Source organism: Acanthopagrus latus, chromosome 13 (genome assembly GCF_904848185.1).
Source record: "Acanthopagrus latus isolate v.2019 chromosome 13, fAcaLat1.1, whole genome shotgun sequence".
NCBI lineage: Eukaryota > Metazoa > Chordata > Actinopteri > Spariformes > Sparidae > Acanthopagrus > Acanthopagrus latus.
Genome location: NC_051051.1, coordinates 5,245,296 through 5,271,905, shown reverse-complemented (window position 1 = coordinate 5,271,905; position 26,610 = coordinate 5,245,296). Strand labels below are relative to the sequence as shown.

The following is a 26,610-nucleotide window of genomic DNA, read 5'->3' as shown; positions in this document are numbered from 1 at the left end:
AGCAAGCAATCATTACCCGAGTGATTAGAGAGCAAACAGCATCATAACACTGTTCCTAATTTAGCTGTGAAAAGATTTCCGAAAGTTGCTTTTCAGGATTGTTTATCGCTCATCACAACCAGCGGCTATTCACGCTGCAAAGTATAATGAATCATTTCCCAGAAGTTTTGCAGATAAAACAAATGCTGGGAGACCTAATTATTAGCTGTGTGCCTGCCACTGAGGGAATGCTGATTATTAAAACATTTATTAGATGAGTATCTAATCCGAGCATCAATTTCTACAAATACCCTCCAATTGCTGCTAAAAAACCAGAGTCGAAACTCTCAGGGTTCTGGTGTGGACTCAGACAATTCACCTTGAGGCATCAGTAGGAATCTGTCAGACATATGCGCAGAGATACCACACTCAAAATATATCTGGTATCAGACACTCACCCCCCGAAGGCTTGAAATATGTTTTTTGAAAAAAGTGTAGCTTGCAACTGTGTGGAGGACAGTGGCTATGGTCAGTTTGGACTCTAATGGTGACCCAGTTTCACCTTCTATAGAAAATTGCCGCTGTCCATTAGTATGTTCAGCAGAAGAAAGCAATGTCTTCCTCAGTGTGAAAGCAAGTGCATACAGTGGTGTGTGCTTGTTAAAATGCGTGGCTGCAGCTCTTAGATGTATGCTGAACTTGCTTATTCTACACGAGCAGAGCTTCACTTCCAACTCACAGCAAATACGGTGTGTCATGTCTGAATGGATAATTAGTAAACCGGTCAGTCACACATCCAAGGCAACGTCAAGGTTGGAGCGCTACTCCGTATCTGAAGCTTCAGATAAATTGGTGCAGGCTTCCAAAACTTAACCTGGTATCACTGCAACTCTTCGCTTACAGCCATCAATCAAGCACATTCCTCTCATCCCCCCTAGCCTGCACCAAACATTTGGATATTGATCCATCTCCTCTGAGTGACAGAACAAGAGTCATTCCCTCTCCGAAAAACACTTCAACAGATGTTAATTTAATAATGTGTGGGAGAAAAAGCCAAGAAACAAATGGAGAGAAGGGCATAAACAGCTCCCAGCTGGCAGCGGCTCGGCACTTAATGCTGACATTAAAGCTTTGTCAAAAAAGTGTAAAGTGTCTCTCCACCACGGAGAGGTTTATTTTACATCATTTCAGTCTTTTCAGATTATTCAGACGTAGCACAGTCAGGTGATAATGAAAAGAATGATTGTGGCTGACATGCTTTTAGAACATACTGTAGAGACGTATCTTTGTCAATATAAGTGGGGGCAGAAAAACAACCTTTGATATGCTGGTATTACCATTTTCTAAGGTCTGTACAAAGCTTACATGTGTACTTTTTCTGTGATTTATCGATAACAGCATCACACTGAAAAATGCACCAAATCGCATACAGAATACTTTTGCCAAAGCTCTAAAATCATAATGCACGTTGTAGGATGTAGCACTTGTTTTAACAACATTTGTCAAACAATGTGACTTCAGAAATCTGAGTAAAAATATGTTGGATGATCATGTAAAAGTAGGTGTTCTGCATAAAAAAAATCTTAAAATCAAGTTCAACAAGGAGTTCACTGTGTGTATGCTGTAAGTACAGACTGCCATCATGACGTTAAAAGTATACTTTCCCCTTTTTACCTTTCATTGCATCAGGAAAGCAGTGGTGTGTCTGTCACCTACCAGCTATTTGGAGAAATCCCTCCAGATGATGCCACGTGGGGAAAAAAAACAGTAATGGCTCCATTCAGGTGAAATTACCTGTGTATTGAGCCATGCAATCATGCAATAGTGTTTGAAGCGTTCACTAATACTGTGCATGTAACTCCCTGATGCATAATATAGCCAACAGCGTGTAACAACAGAAGGTATGTAGAACGTGTTTATAGAGAATTGTTGTTGGTGCATGTTGGTGCTGTTATATGCAATAACTAAAAAAGATAGCTCTCATATGTTAGAACACTGTATCGATAATAATTTGCTGTCAGTCAGTCAGTCTGTGTGTGTGTGTGTGTGTGTGTGTGTGTGTGTGTGTGTGTGTGTGTGTGTGTGTGTGTGTGTGTGTGTGTGAGTGTGTGTGTGTGTGTTGCCTTACCATCTGATACCTCAAGCTGGGCCTTGGCCATGATACTGCCTGCTACAGTGAGCGCCTGGCAGATATAATACCCTGCATCGGAGCGCTGAACAGATGAAATGGTCAACTCCCCGTTCATGGACACTGAAACACGGCTATCTCCTTTTGTTGGCTGGCTGGGAAACAGAAGATCCTACAGGGAGTGAAAGTGGGAGGTGATGTAAACAAAATCGGATGGTATACTTGCAGCAAGCCAAAAATGTATAAGCTTGAACGTCCTTAAAATAAGTAGTTGCTTTTTCTTTCTCATGTATGACATATATTCCATTTGAATGTGAGAAATTCCTGGCCTTCTTCTTTAGTCATCTTGATATTGTTCACAATGTATTTGAGGAACTGATACACTATCTTAACAAAACCTCATAAACTAGATATTGTGTCCCATACAAACCTCTCCACTGCTTTAAACAGATTACTTCGCTTATTATGGTAATTATGCATATTTTCATGTTATGCAGATGACACTCATTTCTATCTTCCTGTCACACAGGAACTTAAGATTTTTCTAAGTAACTCCTTTGCCAAATGAATCACCGATTGTCACTGAAACCTTAATTTATTGTATTTTAACTTAACATCATGGGCGAGCTGACTTAAAAAAAATCTGCCCAAAATACGCTGACATTTTCAAACAAATGTACATTTCAGTTAAAAAACTGGGTCAGTGTCGCTTTCCTACTTTGTCTGAATGGCAGTTTACCCCCAGAGTGATAATCCTGCTGTGATAACCTGCAGCCACGAAAATTGAGGCATCAGCGTTGTCTGTTTCTGCACCCGAAGCAGACAGGCTGATGGGCAGGAAAGGACATTAGCTAGCTTTCATTATGTCTAATGACTCTAATGCAGCACATGACATTGTTTCTTGCTCAGTGAATTGGCCGGTCGGACCGGTGCAGATTGATGATAAATGACCACTTCATTATCTGTATGTGGAACAGAACCACACTCTGCTGTCCCCTGGTTTGATCCTTTTAGTCAGCTCATTAGCAATTTTTTTTTAGACTTTACATACTTTATTCTGGATGTTGGTGCTAAATTTACATCATGGTTGGCCTAAATGAAAAATCATCAATCCCGCATCATGCACGGATACACATATTATACACACTCAGTCAAAATTCGCATCCTCACCTGGCTACCTTCTCGCTGCCAGAAAACAGTGGGCTGAGGTTTACCCCTGGTCTCACAGGGAAAGGTAGCTGTTCGCCCTTGCACGACAATCTGGTCACGGGGTCGCACCACAAACTGGGGCGCCTCTGAGGTTAGAGGTAAAATAAACAATAGCACAATAGCAACACATCTGTTCAGACTTCCAAAGTGTGTATTAACGGAGAAACTAGCTTGAGGAGAAAAATGCTCGATTAGATTTCCAGCTACAAACTACTAACATATTCATGCATTAGCTCTTTCATCATTTAGTAACTATTTCTTGACTATGTCATTCATTCTGCTGCCAGAACATCAGAATGAATGATAATCTAATGAGCATCCTCATCACTTCAAACTCTTGATTTTGGGCATATCAACCAAAACTGCATCTAGACCCCCATTTAGAAAGAAGTGAGGTGATAAATCCACTGTTTCTTCAAAAACCTGCCAGGGGAAGTCAGGAGTTGATAGCAACAATGTAGATATGCATGTCCAATATTAGTTCGATGAATGCGTTTGTGGAATGCCACAACACTCCATGCATACGTGTGTGTGATCAAAAAACAGAAAAAATAGCAACGCATGCACAATGGGATCAGCTCTTACTTACCAACGGGCCGAGCTGGTGACACAACAATGGTGTGGGTGAGATCAACACACAACACAGAGAGAAGGACAGCAGAGGAGTAGAACAGAGGGACAGAAAAAAAAAAGAATGAAAATCAGAAATGAATGAGGTGAAGCCGGGTTTCCATCCATGAAGTTGAAGGGTGGGGGGGGGAAGGGGGAGCTCAGTCACCAAAAGCAGGTGATGGCATGGGCCTCAAGGAAACAGCACCTTGGCAACATCAGAGGGAATGATAGCCAAATGCCAAAAAACAAAAAAAACACTGGCTGAACAATTTATCTGTAACACTTTACCAGCTGACTCACAATAACATGTTGGCATTGTACATATCATACGTGAGGAGAGGATGGTCATAGTGTGACAGCTAGGAGACCAGACTGTTAAGAGAGACCACTGAGAGTGCATTTCAACATTTGTATCAAGACATTTAGACATTTTCCTGCTTTGTTAGTTGGATCTGAAGTAGGCAATCCAAAATGGAGATTATTTCTAACCATAATCAAGTCTTTTTTGTGTCTTACCAGAACAGACAGACAGAGATGTCACGACATAAACTTGAACGTTTAGTGTAGGGAAATATCAAAATGCACCAGTATTGGTGTTTTGTAGAAATGTACATTGCCAACATTTATTCTGGGGTTCGGGTTGACCTTAATTTATGTTTCGAGAAGAAAACATTCACACAGGTAACAGATCTGATGTTTATCAAGTGCCTCTCACAAACCTCTCACAAAGGCAGGTTTACAATAGAATTAAATTAAAATAATTCAATAGTAAATTATAATTATCAAGCAGTCTGAATTAAAGATATCTGGCTGACATTTTGTTTTGCTGTTTATCTTCAATATCAGTCAAATAATAACTTTAAAAAGGTGAAAATACTGCAAAACATATCGAAACCCACAAGTAAAAATACAACAAAACAAAGTGATACAAATCAATTAGGATCTAGTGTTCCTTGTCATCAATGATTCCCTCGAAATAATCATGTCTTTTCAAAGATAAAAAACACAAGGACAGCCTTTGTGCAGATTTCATATTAGTGAACTACTATTTTTTACCCAAGCCCAAGCATAAATCTGGCTTAATATAAGGAACATATTGCTCTGAATACTTCTTGTTTGACTTGAATACCGAGCCAAACAGGTTCTTTAGATCGGACCTGGATTGTTTTGAAGATGTGACAATTCATGCATGATGGGTAATAGGAAATAAGAGTAAGAAATCCAGTATATGAGTCATATAATAAAGAAGGAATGAACAGTCCATGTGATGAGATTTTTGATGTAGAGTATGTATGATGATGTATGATATACCTATTGAGGCGCCACAGACGTGCTATTGGTTCCAAGTAAACTGTTACTTATCTTAATGCTTTCACACACATCGTTATAATGGCAGTTTAAAGCAGAGGGGAACTGACCCCCCCCCAAAAAGCAATATATCTTTTTTATTTTTACAATATCAACCTTTACAATGGAATACTATAGTTTCCACTCATTGATATTGTGTAAATATGGAGTTCGGGGGCTGGATGGAGAATAAGTCCCTCAGGAGACGTCATAAGAGCTGGTTGGATTGTTCATATCTGGAGCCTAGCTGGAGATCTGAAACAATCAACTACATCAGCCTGCTTTATGAAAGAAAGGCTGAGGCCAGGCAGAGCCTTTCAGCAGGGGGGCAATAACGCTCGTAAAGTGGGCAATAAAGGACTGATTGTCCAGTGGCCTGCTTTGGGAGATACAAAAAAATACCAGGGATGCGTTATGAGCTTTGCCCCAAGTGAGTCCACAGGCAGTTACCCACCTCTGATGGTAAGGTAGGCAGAGGCCTCCACTTTACCCACACGGTTCTCTGCTAGGCAGGTGAAGGTTCCCTGATCGCTGACTGATGCCTTCTTTATCCTCAGCAGGAAGTCCTCTTTTTCATATCTGATGTCATACCTGGTGACAGAAGAGGAACGGTGACAACAAGTTACGGTTGACTTCATGAAACGGGAAAAGATCAATACAATCATATGCATATTTTAAAATGCTCCTTTTAATCGAGCAAACACAATCAACAAACAACGGAATGGGGTGTTGTGTAAACCTGTGTGATGCTTTAGATGGAGGCTTTTATAAAGGATGTGTCATTTTTGATAGAATAAAGACAGACTTTCTAAGGCAATTAAGACTCCCTGCTGCATACACTCTGCTACAGAGGCAGAAAAAAAGGGGAGCAATTATGCTGAGATGAAGGCATGGCAAAATGAAAGGTGCTTTCAGCTGGAACCCTAGCTGTTCCACTATTTCAATATTTATAAAGACAAGCCACCCACTGTGGTGTGGGCTATGCAATATGCTATACTATGTGTGTGTGTGTGTGTGTTTGTGTGGGAGAGAGAGCGAGAGAGAGGGAGGGAAAAGAAAGGGAGACAGGCAGAGGGAGAGACAGACAAACAGTCTGAGAGTAAGGGAGTGGCACAGTCTGACAAACTGAGTCCGATGAATGAGCAGAGCAGTAAGAAATGACTAATTCATGGATATGTTCCATGCATCAGTGTGTGTCCTCCAGTGCAGCACGCCGTAAGGCTGCAGCGATGCAGTTAGAGACGAGAGAAACATCTCAGCGACCAGAGTTTAGATAAGCGCCTCAGAGGGGCTACACGCAGGAGGAGTCGAGGAGCAAGGAGTCGGGCTCTCCCTCTCTGGGGTCGCTTTTGGCGTGAGAGATCCTGTGAAATTGTCTAGCCAGCCATACTGATTCAGAGATGGGAGGCAAGTCAGGCAGAGAAATGGCACAAGGGGTGAGAAAAAGTCACATCTGAAATAGATGTTGCAAACGGGTGTGGGCAGAATATCGATGGGGGGGGGGGGGGGGGGTATGTCCGGAGTCTGCCGAAGGACTCCATTCACAGCACATCTCTGACCCAGATACAGACTTCCCAGGAGGCTGACGGGTTTAGGAGAAGAATGAAAGAAGTGGAAGGAGGGAAGTGAGGCGAGGCGGGTCTGAAAGTAGGACATGTTTCTGGAGTCAAGGGGTGCCGAGGTAGAGGGTACAACTCAGGTAGGCAGACAGAGAGACAGACGGTTAATATAGTTCGCCTCGAAATATATTCTTGTGCCGTGACAGACCAAAGAAAGTACCAATTTGCTTTATATAGCATTAATGGCTAACAGGTGTTAGTCACACTTGTAGCATGAGGAGATGTTTCTCTGTTTTCAGGGGGATGAAAGGCTTTTGGAACTCTGATTGAAAGCTGAATAAACAGTTTAACGTAGTTGACTCGCAAGGTTTTGAGGATCACACATTCAATTTTACCTTCATTTTCTCTGGTTTTCAATCTGGGGTTGGTAAGATTGAAGAAACCAGTGAGAGAAGGCTACATTTTGAAAGAATATCCCCGAAAGTATCTCATGAGCTCACACTGCCTGACTACAGAGACTGTCCCATACCTCTTGTTAGCCAGCTGCTTCGCCACATTCTACAAGCTCTCTTAGCTTTAATTAGTCTAGAATATTTTCACACAACTTTGTTAATTGCCATAATCATATAAACACAAGCAAAGTAGCTGTCACGAATGTACCTCAGTCCAAAAAAGGCTATCTGGCACTGCTTTGGGTATGTGCTAGCCTAACTGGGTTAGCCTCTGAACGAGTCTGACCGAGAGCAGTGCATCGCTATCAAAGCTAAGAAAACAGCGAATTTTAGAAAAATAAACATGTGCAACAAGCATTTACTCACTGCTTTCAAGCTAGCACATTAAGACTGGGAAATTTAGGCTGCACATCTGCAGTCCTAGTGTGGCTAGCTCGCTATTAGCTTTAGCAACATGTTCTCCTAGCCTCTTGGAAGGTGTCATATGGATTTGTAATTTTATTTTTTTCGTCAGAGCATTTGATATGTTGATGTTCATTGGGATACTGAGAGATTTTCTACAACTGTAACACACAATACTAATAACTAACTAAAGAGTAAATTACTTTAATACTAAAACCTTAATACTTTTTTATATTTCTAAAATAACTTACCAGCCATAGATTTAATATCCTGGCATTTGATTTACTTGATAGCAATTCTAGTAGTAAGTGAATACCTTTCCAAGAACATGACCTTTAATTGGCTTAAGATGTTAAATTTCCATCAATCACAAGCAGGAGAGCAATAAAGAAAGCGATGAATGAATCAGTCGGATTATAAAACTACATGTAAATGCACTGCTTCGGCTGTCTCAAACGTCAAATATACGGACTGCTTAAACCTAGCCGATAAAATTCAGAGGTTTTGATAGATGGCCAGATTGTATAATGAGACGTGCTGTAATTAAAAGCATAAAGCGCTGAGCATTAACTATTAAGACCCACATGACAGGCTGATAATGACTTTTAAAAATAAGTGTTCTTAATGGGATTGCAATGCAATTAATGCGTGCTTATGATGTGGGTAGACAGGGGTGAACAAAAACCCACAGGAACAACTTATAATATGATGCAAACAACCAACTACCATTAGCTGTGATTCAACATATATCCATTATGACTTTAATTGTATAAATACACACACACACAATGATGCATGTACACATACCACAGAGCACCACACACATCCACACACATCCCTCACCTGCCACGGGGAATATCAACGTCCTCCTTTTTCCAGCGCAGTGTAGGCTGCGGGTCACCGTGGACCTGACACCTGAACTCCACGCTCTCGTCAACTAAGACCACCTGGTTCACAGGCCGCTGCACAAACACTGGTCTTTCTGGATGTGGGCAGTAAACACAACATAGATAGCAAGTATGCTTTCCACTGAGTGATAAATACTGTATGTGCTAGTATGCAGTAAATGTGGGAGAGAAAAAAAAAGTAATGTTTTATTCCTTTTGATTCCGGGGAGCGTCTTACCAAACACCGAGAGCTGCGCTTTTTCACTCTCTCTTTCTCCGACCATGTTGGCCGCCACACACACGTATATCCCCCCATCGGTCTTCTTGGTGTTTGAGATGGTCAACTTTCCTCCACGGACCTGGCAATAAAAAATAAAAAATCCATATTATTAAGATGAACCATTGATTTCAGAGTTCCAGATAAATATGACTGATTGAATCTTAAGGTAAGCGGTCTAAGTGCCATGTATGTGGAAGAAGAGAGCTCCCAGGTGGGTAACCCACCGTGATTCGGTCATCTTTGAGGTCAAGACGAGCTTTATCTTTCCTCCAGAAGGTCGTGGGTTCAGGGTGCCCACGCGGAGCCTGACACTCAAGACTGGCAGTCTCCCCGACCGCCACCACCACATCCTGTGGATTCAGTCTGAAGTCATCACGTAGCACTACGAGACAAAATAAAGGGAACAGGAGCCGTTACTTTGACTGTAACAAAGGCTTATTCAGTTGATTAGCTTGAAATTTAATCAGATTCCATTATGTGAGGCTGGGAGTCACTCTGAGACGGAGATGTCTCAGGTTAACTGACCTCCAGGACCTTTTTCTAATGTGAGAATGCAAAGACAATTTTATCAGACCGCCACACACAATCTTCAGCCGTCTCTCAGTCTTTAATAATGCAGCTGTCCCCCTGAGGTGGTAGGGGCTCTGCTTTGATCTCGCTGGCTAAATATTAGAGCATGTAAAGCCAGGTAGGTAGGATTAACAGTACAATACACTGTACATATAGGAAAGACACCTAGAAGGAGAGAGGAGAACATTAAAGGAAGGTGAAACTTCTGAATCAACACGAAAAGTTAGGTCTTGAAGAATAAGCAAAAATAAAGGTGTCCAGTGTTTCCCACACATATATTTTACTTGGGTGGGTTGTTACATTCACCATCTCCCTTCACTTCGAGTATGAATGGACACTGAAGTCAGTTTGTTGTGTACGGGAAGTGTATTTGTAGCGAAGTCTGGTTACTGTGAGGGTCACCAAATCATTCAAAATCTACCTCTGGGAACATTTTGTAAGTAAAATACACAAATCTCCACACAGTGCCACAGTGATGATATGTCTTTGTAAAATTGCACAGTTAAGATCTGACCCAAGGACTAAGCTGTGGTCTACTCTGCAGTATGAACTATGTGCTAATTCCAACATTTATTGGACATCTGCAGAATTAAAGGTCAATAGTGGTCAATAGTGCTGTGAAATTCACTATTTTTCAAAGCTATTATTTTGACCAATAAAAAAATACCCGTTTGGCTGAAACTCTTTGGGGATTTTTTTTTTTTTTTTTTTTTGTGAAACCTTGGATGAAAACAGCAGTTCGAAGACGGGGCCCTGCACTTTGTGAAGGTGAGACCTTGGTTACTTGAAAAGAGGCTGCACTGCCGCATGCACAAATTGGAAGAGAAAGCACCAGTGACCATGGATATTGACTGAATCAAATGTGCCTTTATGAAGCTTTATGGAATGACTACAGAGGGGGTGCAAGGTCTCATTCAGGACCCGGGGTAAAACGGTTTCAAAATATCTCATTAACAGCAGCAAATGTCACTGAGATGTTCCTGTTGGACGGTTAGAATGTTTCTTTTGTGAGAGATACTGAAAGTCTGTCATACTTTGCTTTGAGAGGAATCAATACAGTTGCAGGCAGAGGGGCAACAACTCTATAATACTAAATAAAGAGCCTGGGATTATGACAGCTACTTGAAGTACAGATGGTGAAATATGACAAAATTCCCCTTTTTTAAAAATGCACACAGCTTTAGTTCTTTAGAATTCCACTCATGAGCAGTGCTTCCTGCGCTCTATCACTGTCGGACGAGCATTTCAATTTATCCATGCATGGCAAGAGGTGTCTGTTCTTGATTTTTGCATGTTCAAAGCCGCGGCAACATCAAGAATTGTCAAGCAATGCCTGTAAAAGCCATACTCGTGCATTTTGAACAGAAGTATGTGCTAAATGCCGCCAAGTTAAAAAAAGGTTACCGCTTCAAAACTTCCTCATTCTGTCACAATAGTTATACTGAATATCAGTTCAAAGTCGTCCGCTTTAAGTAGCTACAGAAATCACCGCGCTGTTAAAAATAGAGATCGTGATTTTAGATGGCTGCGGCCGCTTTGCATTAATACGTCGTGACATGTTGTTTTTGTGGATCGTGTTACTGTGGGGCCAAATTTAAATAATAAAGTGCCTGGTGTGACAACAATTGTGACTGCGAGTTTGAAAGAAAATTGTTGCAAAAGCATTCCAATTAAGACTTGTGATAAAAGATTTGGAGATTAGTGTCATTTTAGGTGCGAATGACTGGTGAAAAAACTAGTGAGCCTAATTAAAAATCACACTTGCTCTATGTAGTTAACATCAGTCGAGTACGCACCACTCTTTACCTTTTGTTTTTCTTTTTAATTGCCCCATTTATGCACAGCAGCTAGTAAAACGGTTGACAGTGTTACAGCCAGTTTATCCAAGAAAATGTCCAATGCAAATCAAATGCACAGTGCAGAACTAAAACTTAATGGCAGTTTGTAAAAACTCAGAGCAGCGTAGAATGAAAAAAAAACAAAAAAAACACTGGCTCAGTGTTCAGTTTGCTTTTCATCCTCATTACAGCCATAAGCCGTTCTGCTGATATACTGTAGCATGAATTCTAAGTCCCAGAGGACACCTCCAGCGAGAAAGAAAAATCAGGAAGGAGCCAAAGGCCCTTCGGCCCAGCTGTCAATCACATTTGCTGCAGTAGTCTCAGTCGGAGTCACTGCTTTGGCTCAGACATACTCCTCGCTGGCTGTCATGTGGTGCTATACGCTCAACGACCCGACACTCATCCAGTCACAAAACTACCTTTCCCTGTTTCTGAGTTGTCACATTAAAGGTGCTTCTATAACAACAAAAGCTCGTCTCGAGAGACTTGTGAAGCCCGGACACGCATAGAAAAACTGGATAATTGAAGCCACGAAGAGAAATAAAACCAAATTCCACAGACTGAAGCAGAAAATTGGAGTTGCGTTAGATTTAACAGCGCTGAGAGTTTAACAATGCGACAGAGTTTATTAACACTATCTGTGACAAATCTAAAAAACCCTATTCTAATAAAAGACACAACTAATAACACGCTGTCTGCTGCAGGTACAGGTCTATCATTTCAAAGTTCCCCTGCAATTCTTACTCTCTCCTACGTGTTTTACTTATTGTCTCAGTTTCAAGGATATTTCCAAAAATTGCGCGTCGCCCCCTATGACCCCATTTGTTTTATGATTGGTGGTGTACATAATAAATCATGTCCAAATAAATGGGAAGTGAAAAACTTATTACATACAATCTCTTGGTAATAGGCTACTGAAAATATGAAAAGGGTACACGGGCGGGCTCCTTGTCCAAATACATAAATTCCGTCCATTTTTGCGGGTGATTTATTCCATCCCGACAGTATACATTACCGCGCTGTGATGACAGCTATCCAGCACCCCCGACACGGCTGTGGGCGCCCCCCCCCCACCCCCATTTCCTGCTAGCCTCTGCAGGATTCTGTAGGTGGTGTGTTCATGAAGGCATGTGAGATGCAGGGTGGGGGACGGTGTTGTTTCTATTGTTATCAAATGTAGAGCCCCTTTGGAGGCAGCACCCATGTGTAGGCTGCTGTCGGGTGGCAATTATTTCTGACGGTGGGGCCCGCCACGGCTGCCTAATGTTGCCTGATTGAGTATTGCTCAATTATTCAAACAAGGTATTCACGGGACTCACTCATTCACCAGTTTCATCTATCAAATCAGAAGGAGAATGATTTGTAAATGGGCTTCATTTCATGGCACAATGGGTGGTGAAAATATGTGACAAGGTGGAAGTATCTGAATTCAAATAATCATACAGGGGACTCATTATATGATTAATGGGAGAAGCGTGGTGAAAATGTTGAGATATTCCATCTGAGCATCCTGATTTCTTGAGACCCTCTTCAGCTACGGCGGCACTCTATAGCTGAATTTAATCTCGGCATTTCGCTGCAACATCAAATCCGAGAAGATCCCACTTGAGATCTCGAGGCGTTGTTGCTCAGCTCGCGAGCTCCCAATCATGCGAAAGTGGAAAATCCGATCCATTTTTCTTTTGGTATCAGGTGCTACAAGAGTTTTGAGCAGCCTGTTTATTCCTACGCAGTCTGTGCTGTTTGAAAAACGCTGCAGTGCAGTTAATAGACATTAACAGATGGATGCACATTTATTATTTTTTCTCTGGTACACTTAATGTCTCCTGTGTCCATTAAGCTCGCATGCATTTACTGCAGTGTCTCCTCTTCAAGGATGCAAGTCAGACTGGATATCTCTATAACTATTCACACTCCCGAGAGGGGGGATCCTACTGGCTGCTAACGTCTGTCTTTTATCATACTGCCACCATAAGGTTAAAATATTATATTTCTTAGCAGCAGCTATCGGATTTATTGTCATGGCATTTGGTATTTTAAATGTTTTCAAGGTACGAATCACAAGACTACAATACACCATCATTGAAGCAGCTACAAGGAATGTTCCCTTTTTTGTTATTGTGGTGCCCCTTGTGGACAAAAGTGGTACTGCCTGTGTCTGAAGATCTTGATCTGGCTGAGCTTGTGTGTTTGTTTTTAAATCAGTGAAAGTGAGATGCAGCACTGTTTACTGGAACATGTTGATGTATCTATTTGTTTCCCTGTCGTTATATTACAGTTATTAATCTCACATAGCCACAAATAGATCTTAGTGCCATACCATCAAACTAGAGAGCAGCTTCTTCTCCCATGCTGTGACCCGCTGACAGGCATGAAGAATAACTATAATAACCATATAGAAACAGCTGATGGTCTTGTTTGGTCATACAAACTGTCACTATTAAATTCAGACTTTTTTTTCTATCTAGTTAAAAATTCCTTGTTGCACATAGTTAAATTTTGAATTTGTCCAATACTTTGGTTTGGATGACACTTTATAATGACCATCATTAATAATTTGGTTATCTCATTCACTTTTATAAAATGTTAATTATGCAATAAGGGTTTCCAAGCATCAGTATAGATGATCTACACAGTATTTATTAACCATTTATAAAGAAAGTAAGTCATTGCAACTTAACAGTAAACATTGCTTATTTCATTAATGATGGCTTTTATCAAGTGTTACCTTGTTTTATTGCCAAACCTTCGCAAAACTAATGCCCTTAATTAAAATTCCCATCATCCTCAGCAGCAGCCCATGCCCAGTTCTAGTCAGCAAATTTTACTGTGCTAAAGTCCTACACAAAAATAGCATTAGCATTTTTGGAGGTAACTTGAATCAATGACCCTGTTTCCAACATCACTCATGGGAAATTGTGCCCATGTAATAATTTCCTTCTTTATTTTTGTAAGCCTAGTGTTTAATGTTGATCACAGCCTCAATCCGAATTTTAGTGTCCAGGTACAGAATCAATTTCAGCTACAAAATATCCACGTCTGACTTGAGTTATGTCGTGTATAATGTTCAAAATTAGACACGTGCTCAGTGTATCCGTGTGAGAAACGAGAGGCTTGGAGAGATGCAAACTCCAAAGCGATTAACGACTTCAGTTTTCTAATCATTTCTGACCTATTTATTTAGGGCTAATTGAGTCAGTTCAGAACATTAATTGATCGAAGACGACGTGACTTCACAACTCAAAAGTGGTAAATAAACAAGGTGTGACAGACAGATGGTGACGGGTGACAAAGCTGCACCCTAATTAACACATGCATCGTTTTGTTGATTTTGTAGTGATCTGCTTGTTTGTCTTTGCACGTGTATTTGTGTGTGTGTGTGTGTGTGTGTGTGTTTGTGCATATGGAGAGCAGGCTGGTGGTCCGCTGAGGAAATACACTGTATAACCTCACCACCTTACAACCCCACCCAGAAGAAACAGTTGTGGTAGCTGCGCATTTGCGATGCTGGCAAAGGCAGAAAGGAAACAGAATTGTTTATGAGGAGAGAGGACCCGACGAGGACACCAACACCTCGCTGGCGGATGCGTGTAGCAGATGGCTGCGTTTCCATCCGGGAGTCACAGATGCAGAGAAGGAATGGCATGCTGCAGGTGGACGAAGCTCTCTGTGTAGCAGGTTTTAACAGTTATCAGGTGGTTGAGATAAACAGCGGCTATTTCTTCATATGCAATGTTCCTGGCAATGTGTCAGGCATCGTGATGCAAAAAAGACCATAAAACCGCTGTAGAGATGTGTACAGATAGTGATCTACTGACAGAAAATGCATTACAGCAGCTCTGTGATTTCTTCTGACAGTGGTCCGCTAAATTGTTGTTGTGGAGTTCTGCTGAAGATTCTTTTTGAATGCGATCGCCTGTAGGGGTTGTGTCACTTTTCTCAAGGATGTCCCATATCTGTCACATGCATCCGACGCACACTGACACATAACACACACACACGCGTGCATAAACAACAAAAACAGCTGCCCCGCTGTTATATCACAAAGTTCTGCTGATGACCGCAGCACATCATCGCTGTTTAAGAGTCCGACACAGAAACTGAGACAGATATGCCGACATGCACTTGAGGAGGGGGAGAGAGATATGGAGTGGAGAGAGGGCGATTTGCATTGGGGATTTTTTTTTTTTGAATAAATAAACAACTTAACATGTCTGTGGCCTAAAAAAGTCATCAGCAATCAGTCAGGACTACAATCAGCAGGGAGATGAGGAGCGTTTACACAGTGTCCCCCGAGGCTACGAGCCCAGCACAGGGCGTACATTACCTATTATAAATCTGCCTTTACAGCAGCATGACTAAACCTAGGCCCAGTTTAAATGGAAGGAATGTGGTACCAAGCATACAGAAACATGTATTTTGGGTATGGTGCTTACGGAGAAAAGGATATGAAATGGAATTTGTTTTGGAATTTAAATCTTTACAGTCTCGTTGGATGCAAACTACCACCTTCTAATTTTGCATTATTGGCCACTGCTCGAGTTCATGGCAAAAAAAATAAATTCCCCATATTTTATCCAAACTATATTTATCTATCAGCAGTTGGTTACAAGCATTGAGACCAAATATGACCTGAGTTCATTTCCATTTTTAAAAACTCGACAAAAAAAAACAGCAAAAAAAAAACAACCCTAATCTGGAAAGCAGGGTTAGGTCAGCAGCTCCATGGTAACCGAAAAGTCAGCAGCCTCCAAAATGACAAGCAGGCAGCAAACCTTAGTACCGCTTCGCTTTGCTTTTTTGGCATCATTAGTGTCGAGTCCAATTAGCATCAATATGAGGGGTTGGAAAATAGACGAGCGGTGAAAAGTGAGCGCGCCTCTGGCGACCCAAAATTTTAGTTTTAAATGCAATTTAGTTTTTCGAAAACTGTTTCTCCCGCTGTTTCCCCCCGTAGCTTTGCTGTTAAACACGGAGATGGCTTTTACTTTTACTTTTCACCCAGATTTGCAGCACACACACAACCGTAGGGGCCCGTTCCACCCATTTCCATTCTCGTAACCTCGCTTTCCACGAGACATTTGAATGCCAATTTGCACGAAAACATTATTCTTTATGCATTCTTTGGCCTTTTGAGTTACGAGCCAGTCAAACCACCATGAGGGGTTAACAATAAACGCCCTGCCTATTGTCATGTTTAATTAACCTCCATTCTCCTGTCATGTAATGTAAATTGAAGTTGTGGATGGTATAGAAGGAGGAGGGTTTCTCCCCCCCCACCCCTCACATCTCCCTTCTCCTCGTTTCTCACTTGCTATGCCTCTAGTTACAGTAACAGCATTCCCTCAGACCACACTTCCACATCTATAATTAATTACTCCTGTCTCCATGCGTTTCTTCACGAGAACGCATCCCTCTATGTCTCAGACTAGCCCTATGTAAATCTGCTCCTGCCTGCTCCCCAGACTATCTCATCTACTTACACCTGTAAATCCAGATGCTCTTTCGTGCGCTGCGGCATTATGCAAACATTTGTGCGTGACCTTACAGTCCATGATTATGCATTTAAGGATGCTAAATCCCTCCTCGTTAATGGCGATTTTATTGCATTGTCTTTTCCGGAGTAAAGCATTCCTTAAAAATCCGACTGGGCTGGGAGGCACACATGACCCCGTGCTCATAAACTTGGATGCTGCTCTGGTTTACCTACTGGAGGAATATTAAAATTGAGGCGAGAAAACAACAAAAAAACAAAAAAACAAAAAAACAAAAGAAAGCAAAATATAGAAAAAAGGCGATTGCATATTTTTCCTCGTGAACCGCGAATATCATAGACCCCTTACAGCAATATTGTGGAGATGTACAACATGAGCCGGAAAAATGAGTCAGGGATCAAAATCTAGCCTTTTATCCGCCTTGTTTCACTAAAGCAGCGGTCACCCAGGGAGAGAGCTTTTTTTTTCCTCCATGCACTCTTCTCTAACTGAAATTATGCACGCCGCTGTGTCTCACAATCATTGTCGTCGTCGTTGTCATCACAATGGAGTGAACCGGACAAACAAGTGCGAATGCATGCAATCCCTCGCAGACCTTTAAAGGTTAAGAAAAGGGCCTTAATCCATTTTTCTGCACCTTCCCTGTAATTCTAGCAGCCACTCCTCCGCCGCTCCTCTCTGCCTGTCCTTGTGTGATGATGCTTTCACTGTATGTACTCCATAATAGGCTATATCATATTTCCCTGTTGCCTGGACTTTTGTGGGATGTAATGCACGCAAATGATGTTGGAGAAAGCAAAAAAAAAGAAAAAAAATCATCAGTGATAATCTGTGCGTCCACACCACCCAGTGTGATCAAACACATCTCGTGATGGCCACCAGAGATGGTGGTAAGCTGTGTTTACTACAACATCCTGGTGATATCCTTCTTTGCATGGGTACATACAGATGGGCCACAATATGTGCATGTTTGGATAGAATATAGATATGTATGAATGCACCGGGCGAAAAAAAAAATGCTGGGAGCTATGAAGCAGAGCACAGCACCCCCACCACTGCTGGCATTCGGCACAAAAGAAAACTAATTAATATGGTAATGTCATGCTACCGCATTAACTGATAAAATATGGTACGCTTTGCTGCTTTGATTGCACTGATTTGACCTTTGATCTCTAAATGAGTAAATGAACTGAAATGATGGAATATGAGTGTTGTGTACAAGGTTCATGTGACCCGGACGCGAGGCTCCCACCACCCGCACCCATCCACCATGTAACACGCAGGACTGACAGAGGGGTTCAAATAAAATTAGAGATGAGAATCAAGATCCAGGTCCAGTATAGGACTGCTTTGTGGTCTGATTGTACCCCCCCCCCCCCCCCCCCACTCCCAGCCTGAGCCTCATTTCCTTTTTTTTTCAATTATGACAGCTGTGCATTGCAGAACAGTGATGTCGCTGGAAACCTGCAACAGAGAGAGAGCCGTGGTCGGGAGGAAGCAACCGTTGAAGCAACGTTGCATCATTTCACGACAAAAGATAGCAACAGTGCTGGTTGTAAAGCCTGTCAAATGATCACTTCATGTGTGGCTGGAAACACCATCAGTTTGCTTTCCATGACACTTAAATGCTGTGAACGGCATGTATTTGACTCTTAAGTGTTCTACCGCTCCCCAACCAAGCAGCAAGTCCGGGCAACGATCTGTATCTAATAGGAACAACCTCAAGAATACACCCTGAAGTTTACGTGAGTTGAAAATATAAGGCAACACGTAATCCATGTGCTCAGTTTTACTTTGGAATATAATCCCAAAGTTTTTCCTGATACTAGAGTGCTCTTCTTCTCAATGTGGGAATCAATTAAGAAACTGACTGATCGATAATGACAGTTGCATCAATAAAATATCTTAGCAATGCTTAACAATAAGCATCATTACTAAAGGAGCATATGTATAGTTATCATTTCACCGCTAACAAAGAATGTGACTTCGACGGGTGGCCGATTCTTACATACAGCAGCACCTCTACGCAGTTGTTCATTTCAAATTTGCAACTGATGTTTATAATACTCAACAATGGTGAATATGGTGATGAATACTGCCTATATACATTATCCGGATGGTTGATAAACCTTAACAATTGCTCAATAAATGGCTTATAAAGCATGTATCAGTTTGTTAACAGTCAAATGACTACCAACTCAAGTTTTATTAATGATGGTTGACAATCCCTCAGTGAAATCTGACCAAAGCTGAATTTTGATCCCTCATGTTAGAATTAAATGCACTGTAATTTCTTGTTAATTATGGGTCAATACATATCTGGGACCTACAGATTGGTTACCCATGATGGGGTCCCAGTCAGGCATCACCTCCCTGAAGACAGGGTTTCAGGTATATCATACAGTATGACTCAGTAACCATAAGCTCCACCCTACTCCAACCCCAGCCCCCCATCACCGCTTGCTCCACTGAGCAGCTTAGAAGATTATTCACCCCAAATCTCTGTTAATCACATCCATGCACACCCCCTGGTGAAGCAAAGACCACGCAGCACAGATCCTGTACGTACACAGTGAGCAGCTGTTGGCTGCTGCCGCTGACCTGCTGCTCTCCAACACCTTCCCAGAGTCCCTTCCTCCCTCTTCTGTGTCTAAGCAGATTAAAAACACATGATCTATCAGAAGGAAAGACCGCGGTGCCACTTCTGAATATGGCACACATTTTTTATATGCGACACTTCCGTAGACAGATATGTATGGAAAAACCCCGTCCAGTCTTCCAGTGATCGCCCATCACGGGGCGATTGGTCTCTGGCGAGGGAGCACGTCGCTCCCCGCGTGAACACACACATGCATATTCATGCGCTTTCTGCTGATGGTACACACTGACACTCACAGAGGGAGGTACGTGTGCAAACACAATCGCTTATAACATCTCTTCCTCTCTCTCTTTTTCTCTCTCTCTCTCACACACACACGCAGAGAAGATAAACCAGCTCAATCCATCAACATCTTTATGCTGCAGACTGTCACGTTTCAAGCTAATCATCTATCTCTTCATCCTCCTGTCAGTCTTCCTCTCCATTTGTTTCACCCACACCTCCCATGTATGGTACATTTTGTGAAACAAAGGATGTGGCCTCTTCCGAACTCTTCACGTTAGTCCCCACTTTTATTCTTTGCCATCGCATTCGCTCCCTCGAGACGTAAAAATAAATGCAATGCTTTTCAAAGGGAATCCAAAGCCAAGTATAAGAAAACAGACTAATACAAATATAGCAGTTCATTATTTGAGCAGAGTGTGTGGTGCGCTGGTTGACAAAATAACTGTAAATACTGACATGGCTAATCTCAGCACAGCTGTTAGTATTAGGTCCTTTAATCCCGGTCCAGATCGGTGATGTGCTCACACTGGCTTGGGGACAGATGAGCAACAGCCACCAGGCTGCCAAGTGGGCTAAAGGCAGCAGACTGGCCCGACGCTCACTTTTAGACATGATAAGCTGTGAATCTGTGGGTCCTGCAGGGCAGCTGCAAACAGCACAGCCTTTGTGTTGCATCACACAGCTTTTTGACAAAATATGACAGATTCTGCTGAAATCTCACAGCGAAACTCTGCAAACTCTAAAAATGTATTTACTTTTAAAAATCCTTACATGGGGCTCAGAAGTAAAGAAAAAAACAGTGGCGGCTGACAACAACACCCTAATGAACAGCGAGAACACTGATGCTTTCTTTTGTTTTTTGTCTTGGAGCGAACAACAAAAAGAGCCAATTTAGCAGAACTACAGATAATTACTTTCAGTAAAACATAAGATGTAAGGTTGTTACACTACTACTGAAGGTACAATGTGTAAGAATTTAAGTTTTAAACATTTACATTCATCAGACTTTTGTCCAAATCATACATACATTCATACACTGATGGCGGTGGCTGCCATGCAAAGCACCGACCAGCACATCAGGAAGAGTTTGGGGTTCACTATCTTGCCCAAGGATGCTTTGACATGCAGACCAGGGGAACTGAACCAGCAACCTTCTGTTCCTTTTTTCCCACAATACCACACTACCAGTTCCCAGTCTGGGCCGCTAGCTGCATGGCTAGCTGGGCTAAATAGCAAACAGCAGCCTACAGATAGCAGCAGTAAGCTCTTACTCTTGTGATATGTTATTTGAGAGGTGGCCAAATATGATTTATCAGCCTCTTCTCTCTGTCTCTTTCTCTCTCTCTTTATATTAGCTTTATTTAAAAAGAAAAATCTTTCTTAATTCTGCAGGAAACAGCACACAGCTCTGCGAGCAAACACACACTACATATTACGCGTCTGACTTCAGTTTGCTCAGATGTCCTCTGTATGACAAAGGATCCGACCCATTTGATTTTCTAGTCCCCGTGTTTTTTATCTGCTTTTATCAAAAATCAAATCAAATTTGTCGATGCTTTCATAACCTGTCAATCACGGCATGGGTACATACAGATGGGCCACAATATGTGGCCCCTCCCCCCCGATGAAACACAACACAGGGACGCTTCTCTTTCCTGCAGGCGATGTAATAAGCCTCTAAATCATGGTAAAAATGACTGCTGTGAGAGGCTGACTCTGCAGCACGTAGAGCCGCACTTCGCTGCTGCTGCTGCTGCTGACACACCGGAGCCGGTCTGCACTCACTTTTTACTGTCTGTTCTGCATACGACGCTGTGTGCCAGGACCAATTGTCTGTGGTCAGACGTACAAAAGAGAGGAAGAGACAACATCTGTGTCGTGTATCGGCAAAGAAAGAAAAAGGTCAGAAGGTGTAAGACGTGCAATAAATGACTGACAGATGCAAGCGTGGACACGGATGCCAACGCGTATTCTCTGAGGTATGAGGCGTAAGGAAACTGACAATCCTCTCTTAATCTTCTGGATAAGGGAAAAATCAACCAACGCTCCCACAGCACACAAACAGGCGGCGCAAACAAAACAGACCCAGTTGGCTCCCGCAGCTTGTTCTCTTCAACTCACCAGTGAAATTGAAAGATTATTAGCTGAATTGAAACTATTTAATAAAACACGGAGCGGAAAAAAAAACAAAAAAAAAACGACTCCTGTGTTTACCTTGAGTTATTTCAACGCCACTGAGCTCGGATTAAACCGAATTTTAAAGCCAATCGGTTAAATCTGAAATGTGATGACAGTGAATGATTAATTAATGACTTGCCTTATGAAACATTCTAGAAATACTACAACAAAATGACAGATTGTTTCCCCTCTTCATCACGAAATATCAAATGATCCAATCCTCCAGGCACGCGTCCAGATGCACATCGAAAGAGACTATTATTATAAGGTCTCTCGAAGACGGTCGGTGGAGGCGAGAAAGCTGTACAAAGAGAGAGAAAATGAGGACCAAACGGGAGGTCAAATCAATAAAAGTTGGCTTTTCTATACTTAATAATGCCGCATTCAGCCGGTGCTCCCGACACTACAAAGACCGCACTTATGATTTTTAAGTTGCTCCAATTACCGGCTGGCAGAGGCGTTTGAGAAAAAGCACCATTAACCTCGGCATCCCGAAGAAACAGAAAGCAGCCGGGTGTTTTCTCTCCGGGAATGTAATTGATGAGACACCGCGGAACAACACACCCACTGGAGCGTCCAGTCCCACGGCAAATTATTACTTGGCTTACAGTACGTGTGGAGTCTACCTGGTCTCTGCGTTCGTGATATTCGGTGCCTGTCAGCGCAACGTACTGTTGTAATACACTCACGGTACAGTCAAACGTTTCCCTTCTGTGGTGCAAAAACATCAAGCATTGCTAACAATTCACCGTTGCCGCGACGATTAATACTTCCCGGTGGAGAGATTAACACATGAATGCGTAAATCACGTATTCAACGTCGTCCTGGCTACGTTCAGCGTGTGCACAGCTTAATGAACACAGCAGCAGAGGAATCATCCCTCTAGATTGACACACCGAGTCTTGAGCCTCCAAACATCACTAATGCTCTCAATCCAAGGCTGCATGTAAATAAACTATTTCAGTATTAAAAGATCTACTGTAACTGTATGTATTTTCCAAGTTTCCATTGGAATAAAATTCCAGAGGAGGATGAACGAGGCAATGCTGGAAAAAAAAAGAACCATTAAGCTAGCACGAAAGGTTCTGGGACTCGAATTGAGTTTGCATGTTTTTTTCCCCGTGCGGCTCTCCTCTGGGTGCTCTCTTTCCACCCACAGTCCAGAGACGTGCGGGTTAGGTGAAATGGAAAAAAGTCTAAATTGCCCGTAGGTGTGAATCTGTTTGTCAGTCCGTGTGTGTGTGTATGTGTGTGTGTGTGTGTGTGTGTGTAGCCCTGAAGACCTGTCCACAGTGAACCCCTGACTCTCCTCACCTGATGTGTGCTTAGACGAACTCCATCCTCCTCCACTCTGGACAGAATGAGCAGCTCAGAGATATTTCAAAAAGTACGAAACCCCACAGAAGACCTGTACAAAGTAGGTCACCAAACTAGACGGGTCGCTTGCGAGTCATGTTTGCCCTGCTATTATATTTTATTACTTTATTGAACTGTGTGGCTTTAGGCATGGCGATATCAGTCCGTCTGCATTTTTGCACCACCACTTTGATCCCGGCTCAGCTTTTAGATGGCCTGCAGTGAAATATTGTACAGTAATTCATTGTCCCCAGAGGATGAAACCTAGTGATTTTAGTGCCACCATTACGTTGATGTCTTTCTGTGTAATGTTATGACGACTTTTGCATGATATTTGGTGCAGACATTCATGATCCTCGCGGGATAAAGTTCCTCTTGTGCCATAAGCAGGCGACATCTTTAACTCATGCAGGGAAAAGTCTACTGCAGTGTTTTCTTTAGAAATCCTGCTCCTAGTGGCCTCCTGCCTTACACGTTTTAGTTGATTTAACACGCTCCGGCACACCTGATTCAAATGATCAGCTCATCATGAAGCTCTGCTGAAGCCTGGTAAAAACCCATTCATTTGAGTCAGGTGTGCTGGAGCAGGAAAAACATCTAAACATACGTTTCGACCTTATTTTACATTGTGAAAGAATTGGCTGTAAAAAACAAACAAACAAACAAACAAAAAAAACAATCATAAGAAATGCTGAAGACATTTTTGAAGCATCCCGGCACCCTTGAAACAACTTGTTTCACTAAAACATTTGGAAGGTCAAGAAACAGCCGCACCATTAAAGTGTTTTCAAGTTAGCCAAAAGGCTAATCTGGAAGTTAGCCGCTGGACCGGCAGCAGTCTCTTGTGTGTGAGCTCTATGGACCGCGCAAAATGGAAGCTATACAGACAAATCTGGGTAATTTCACACCCAGGAAGTCAAACTTTTTTGGGTTCACGCATCACCGAGCAGCTCTAATAGGAATGAACGCGGCCCCACCTCTGACGCTGTATCCAGATTTTTTACTTATTAGATCCATGAAGAGGACCCCTCCCCTCTGTCGATATAAATGGTTCTGAGGTAATGAAAACACATTGATTCTTCTCCCAAGGTGGTTCTCGATTGATGAAAACATAATTATGAATGTTATGTTCCATTTCTGTTGGTAGACTCCTGTAAATCCTGCACACACTGGGATAAACACCAGTTCATCTCTTCAGCAATATAACATCGAGCTGTGTGCAAATATGCATCATGTGCTCCGTATGCACACATCATGTAGGTTTCGCGCTGATTTTTAATTCTGTCGGGCGTGTTTGTCAGAACATGGACGGTTCGCTCTGGAATGAAGCTTCGGCTGTTGTCACGGACACAACCATCTTTAATTGACAGTCTGACGGTGCGTGAAATGCCCTTATAAAAAGAATCGAGCGCGTTGAAAATTCAGGGAATGTTATCAGCGATAGTCAGGTGAGAGGTATTCACGGATGCGCTTGGGGTTCAGCTCCAGATAGATTACCGCAGCAGAGCTTTAAAAAGTCTCCAATATGTGGAATCACAACTCCTGCCCCTATTGGCTTAATGGAGTGAATCCTATGGGGAGCCTTCACTCCCCGTGTCACTCTGCCTCGACAAAATGCTAAAAATATTACAGCACAGAGGTGAGTGGACTCCATATCCCCCCCTCTTTCAAAAAAAATTCAAAAGGCTACGATTTATCCTGTAAGAGCGAGAATTCTCCTTTCAGAGCATGCTTAAGAGCTCGAGGAATCTCATCCACCTCGTCAGCCATTTGGTGTAGGTATTAAACCGCCACCTCCCCCCCTCCACTCATAATCTCTTCGCTGGGAGATAGGGGCAAAACGTAATCAGCTCAGATAACTAGGCTATCACAGAGGTGTCGGCTTCCGTATCTATCGTTTTTTTTTGCATTACATTCTTTTAAAAAAGGAGCGCTCAGAATTTTTTTTCACTTAGCTCGGTTGTCTTCATCCTATATGGAAGGGCTTGTCAGAGTTATTGCCAAGCAAAACAGGACTCTTTTGTTTCCCCTTATCATTTAATTGATCAGCGGAACGATCTGTAATAATGAATTGTTTCAGAGCAAATTCCTAAATTACAGAGCGCGGCGTGTAGTTACAACTTCATTAGTCCGGGGCGCAAGCTTTTTTTTTATCGGGGCTGAAATGTTCATTATAGCTGCTACCTTGCGTTCACGTCTTTTCCCTGTCCACACACACAAAAAAAAAATAGAACAATATTTCCTTTAAAAAAAAATAAAAAATTAACATATCCCTTCCTAAGCAATTACAGCAGGATAAATTCACCCCCAGACTGTTTGTACTCTTACTTCTTTGTTTGAGGAGTGTGTATGAATTAGTAATAGGACCAGTGATCCCCTCGCTGCTAAATAGGTTAGAGGAAAGAATATATGATTATGTATGAGGGGAAGTTTTGGGGGGGCGGTTGTGAGAGACAGCTCTACGGAGGGAATAACAGACTGCCACATAGCGAGATACAGTGTAGAGAGGGAGAGAGAGAGAGTGTGTGTGTTTATTCTGGATGGGTAGCTGTATGGTTTCAACCATGGTGGGTGTGCTGTTGAGCGCTGCATGGCTGAGTTGAGCTGCAGTGCAACTCGCTGCGGCTCTCGAAAAAACCCTCACCCACGGAGAGATCCCCCAACTGTCACATGCCACTGAACCACGGTAAACAACACACACACATACACACACACACACACACACAAATGCACAGCAGAGCCATTTTCATTAACAGAACCACTGGCACACTCAGCCCAGCTGGTCCCTGAGTCGACACTGGAACTGCACATCTGGTGTCAATGCTCCGTTAGAGGGAGGCCATCTGCTTGGATGGAGACAGAGGGAGGTTGGGGGGAGACGGGGAACAGTGGGGGGCATCAAAAGATATTTGGGGAGACAAGGGGTGGGGGGGGGGGGGTGGGGGGGCTCTCATCAATACTGCCTCATCAACGTATACGCACCTATAAAAAATGGATCCGTTTGTCAGATGCGCCGTATACTTTGCGAGCATTAGTACTCTCCCGGGTAAGAGGATTAGATGTCAAAGTCAGGTTCGCTCTCTGAGCTTTTGGAGCTAATGGCAATGAGCAGATAGCATGTTTAATGGCTCCGACTCTCAGCAAAACACGCGTCTCCTCGACATGAATAATGCTCCCTCTGTATTGTCCCTTTGGCTTCCACGAGGGGGGACTTAATATTACATAATACATAGAAACATTAATAATTCTTAAGCGTTCCAGTGTGACGTTGCTGTACATTTGAAACTTCCCTGTTCCTCTTGCTGTAATGTATTATGTTATTCAGCGTTGCAGTGCCTACCAGTCTGTTTGTGTTAGAACGCTGGCTGTTGAAGGCGCGCCCGTATAGAATCCAAGCAACGCTCCAATTAACTCGGTTGAGCCGCATTTAT

The 26,610-nt window shown here is 42.5% G+C and overlaps 1 protein-coding gene across 4 annotated transcripts in view; it reads right to left on the bottom strand.

Annotated features, from left to right (window-relative positions):
- Positions 1 to 26,610, bottom strand: part of LOC119031726 (roundabout homolog 2-like) — an 85,852-nt gene that overhangs the window by 26,891 nt on the left and 32,351 nt on the right. For 2 of the 4 annotated variants that reach the window (XM_037120383.1, XM_037120386.1), the window contains exons 3-9: positions 9,080 to 9,237; positions 8,814 to 8,934; positions 8,532 to 8,670; positions 5,730 to 5,866; positions 3,906 to 3,917; positions 3,278 to 3,402; positions 2,108 to 2,279 (exon numbers count right to left, since the gene is read on the bottom strand). In XM_037120383.1, the coding sequence (XP_036976278.1) occupies positions 2,108 to 2,279; positions 3,278 to 3,402; positions 3,906 to 3,917; positions 5,730 to 5,866; positions 8,532 to 8,670; positions 8,814 to 8,934; positions 9,080 to 9,237 (864 nt within the window). The remainder of the gene's footprint in view (positions 1 to 2,107; positions 2,280 to 3,277; positions 3,403 to 3,905; positions 3,918 to 5,729; positions 5,867 to 8,531; positions 8,671 to 8,813; positions 8,935 to 9,079; positions 9,238 to 26,610) is intronic. The other 2 variants (XM_037120385.1, XM_037120387.1) reach the window with 1 other exon arrangement.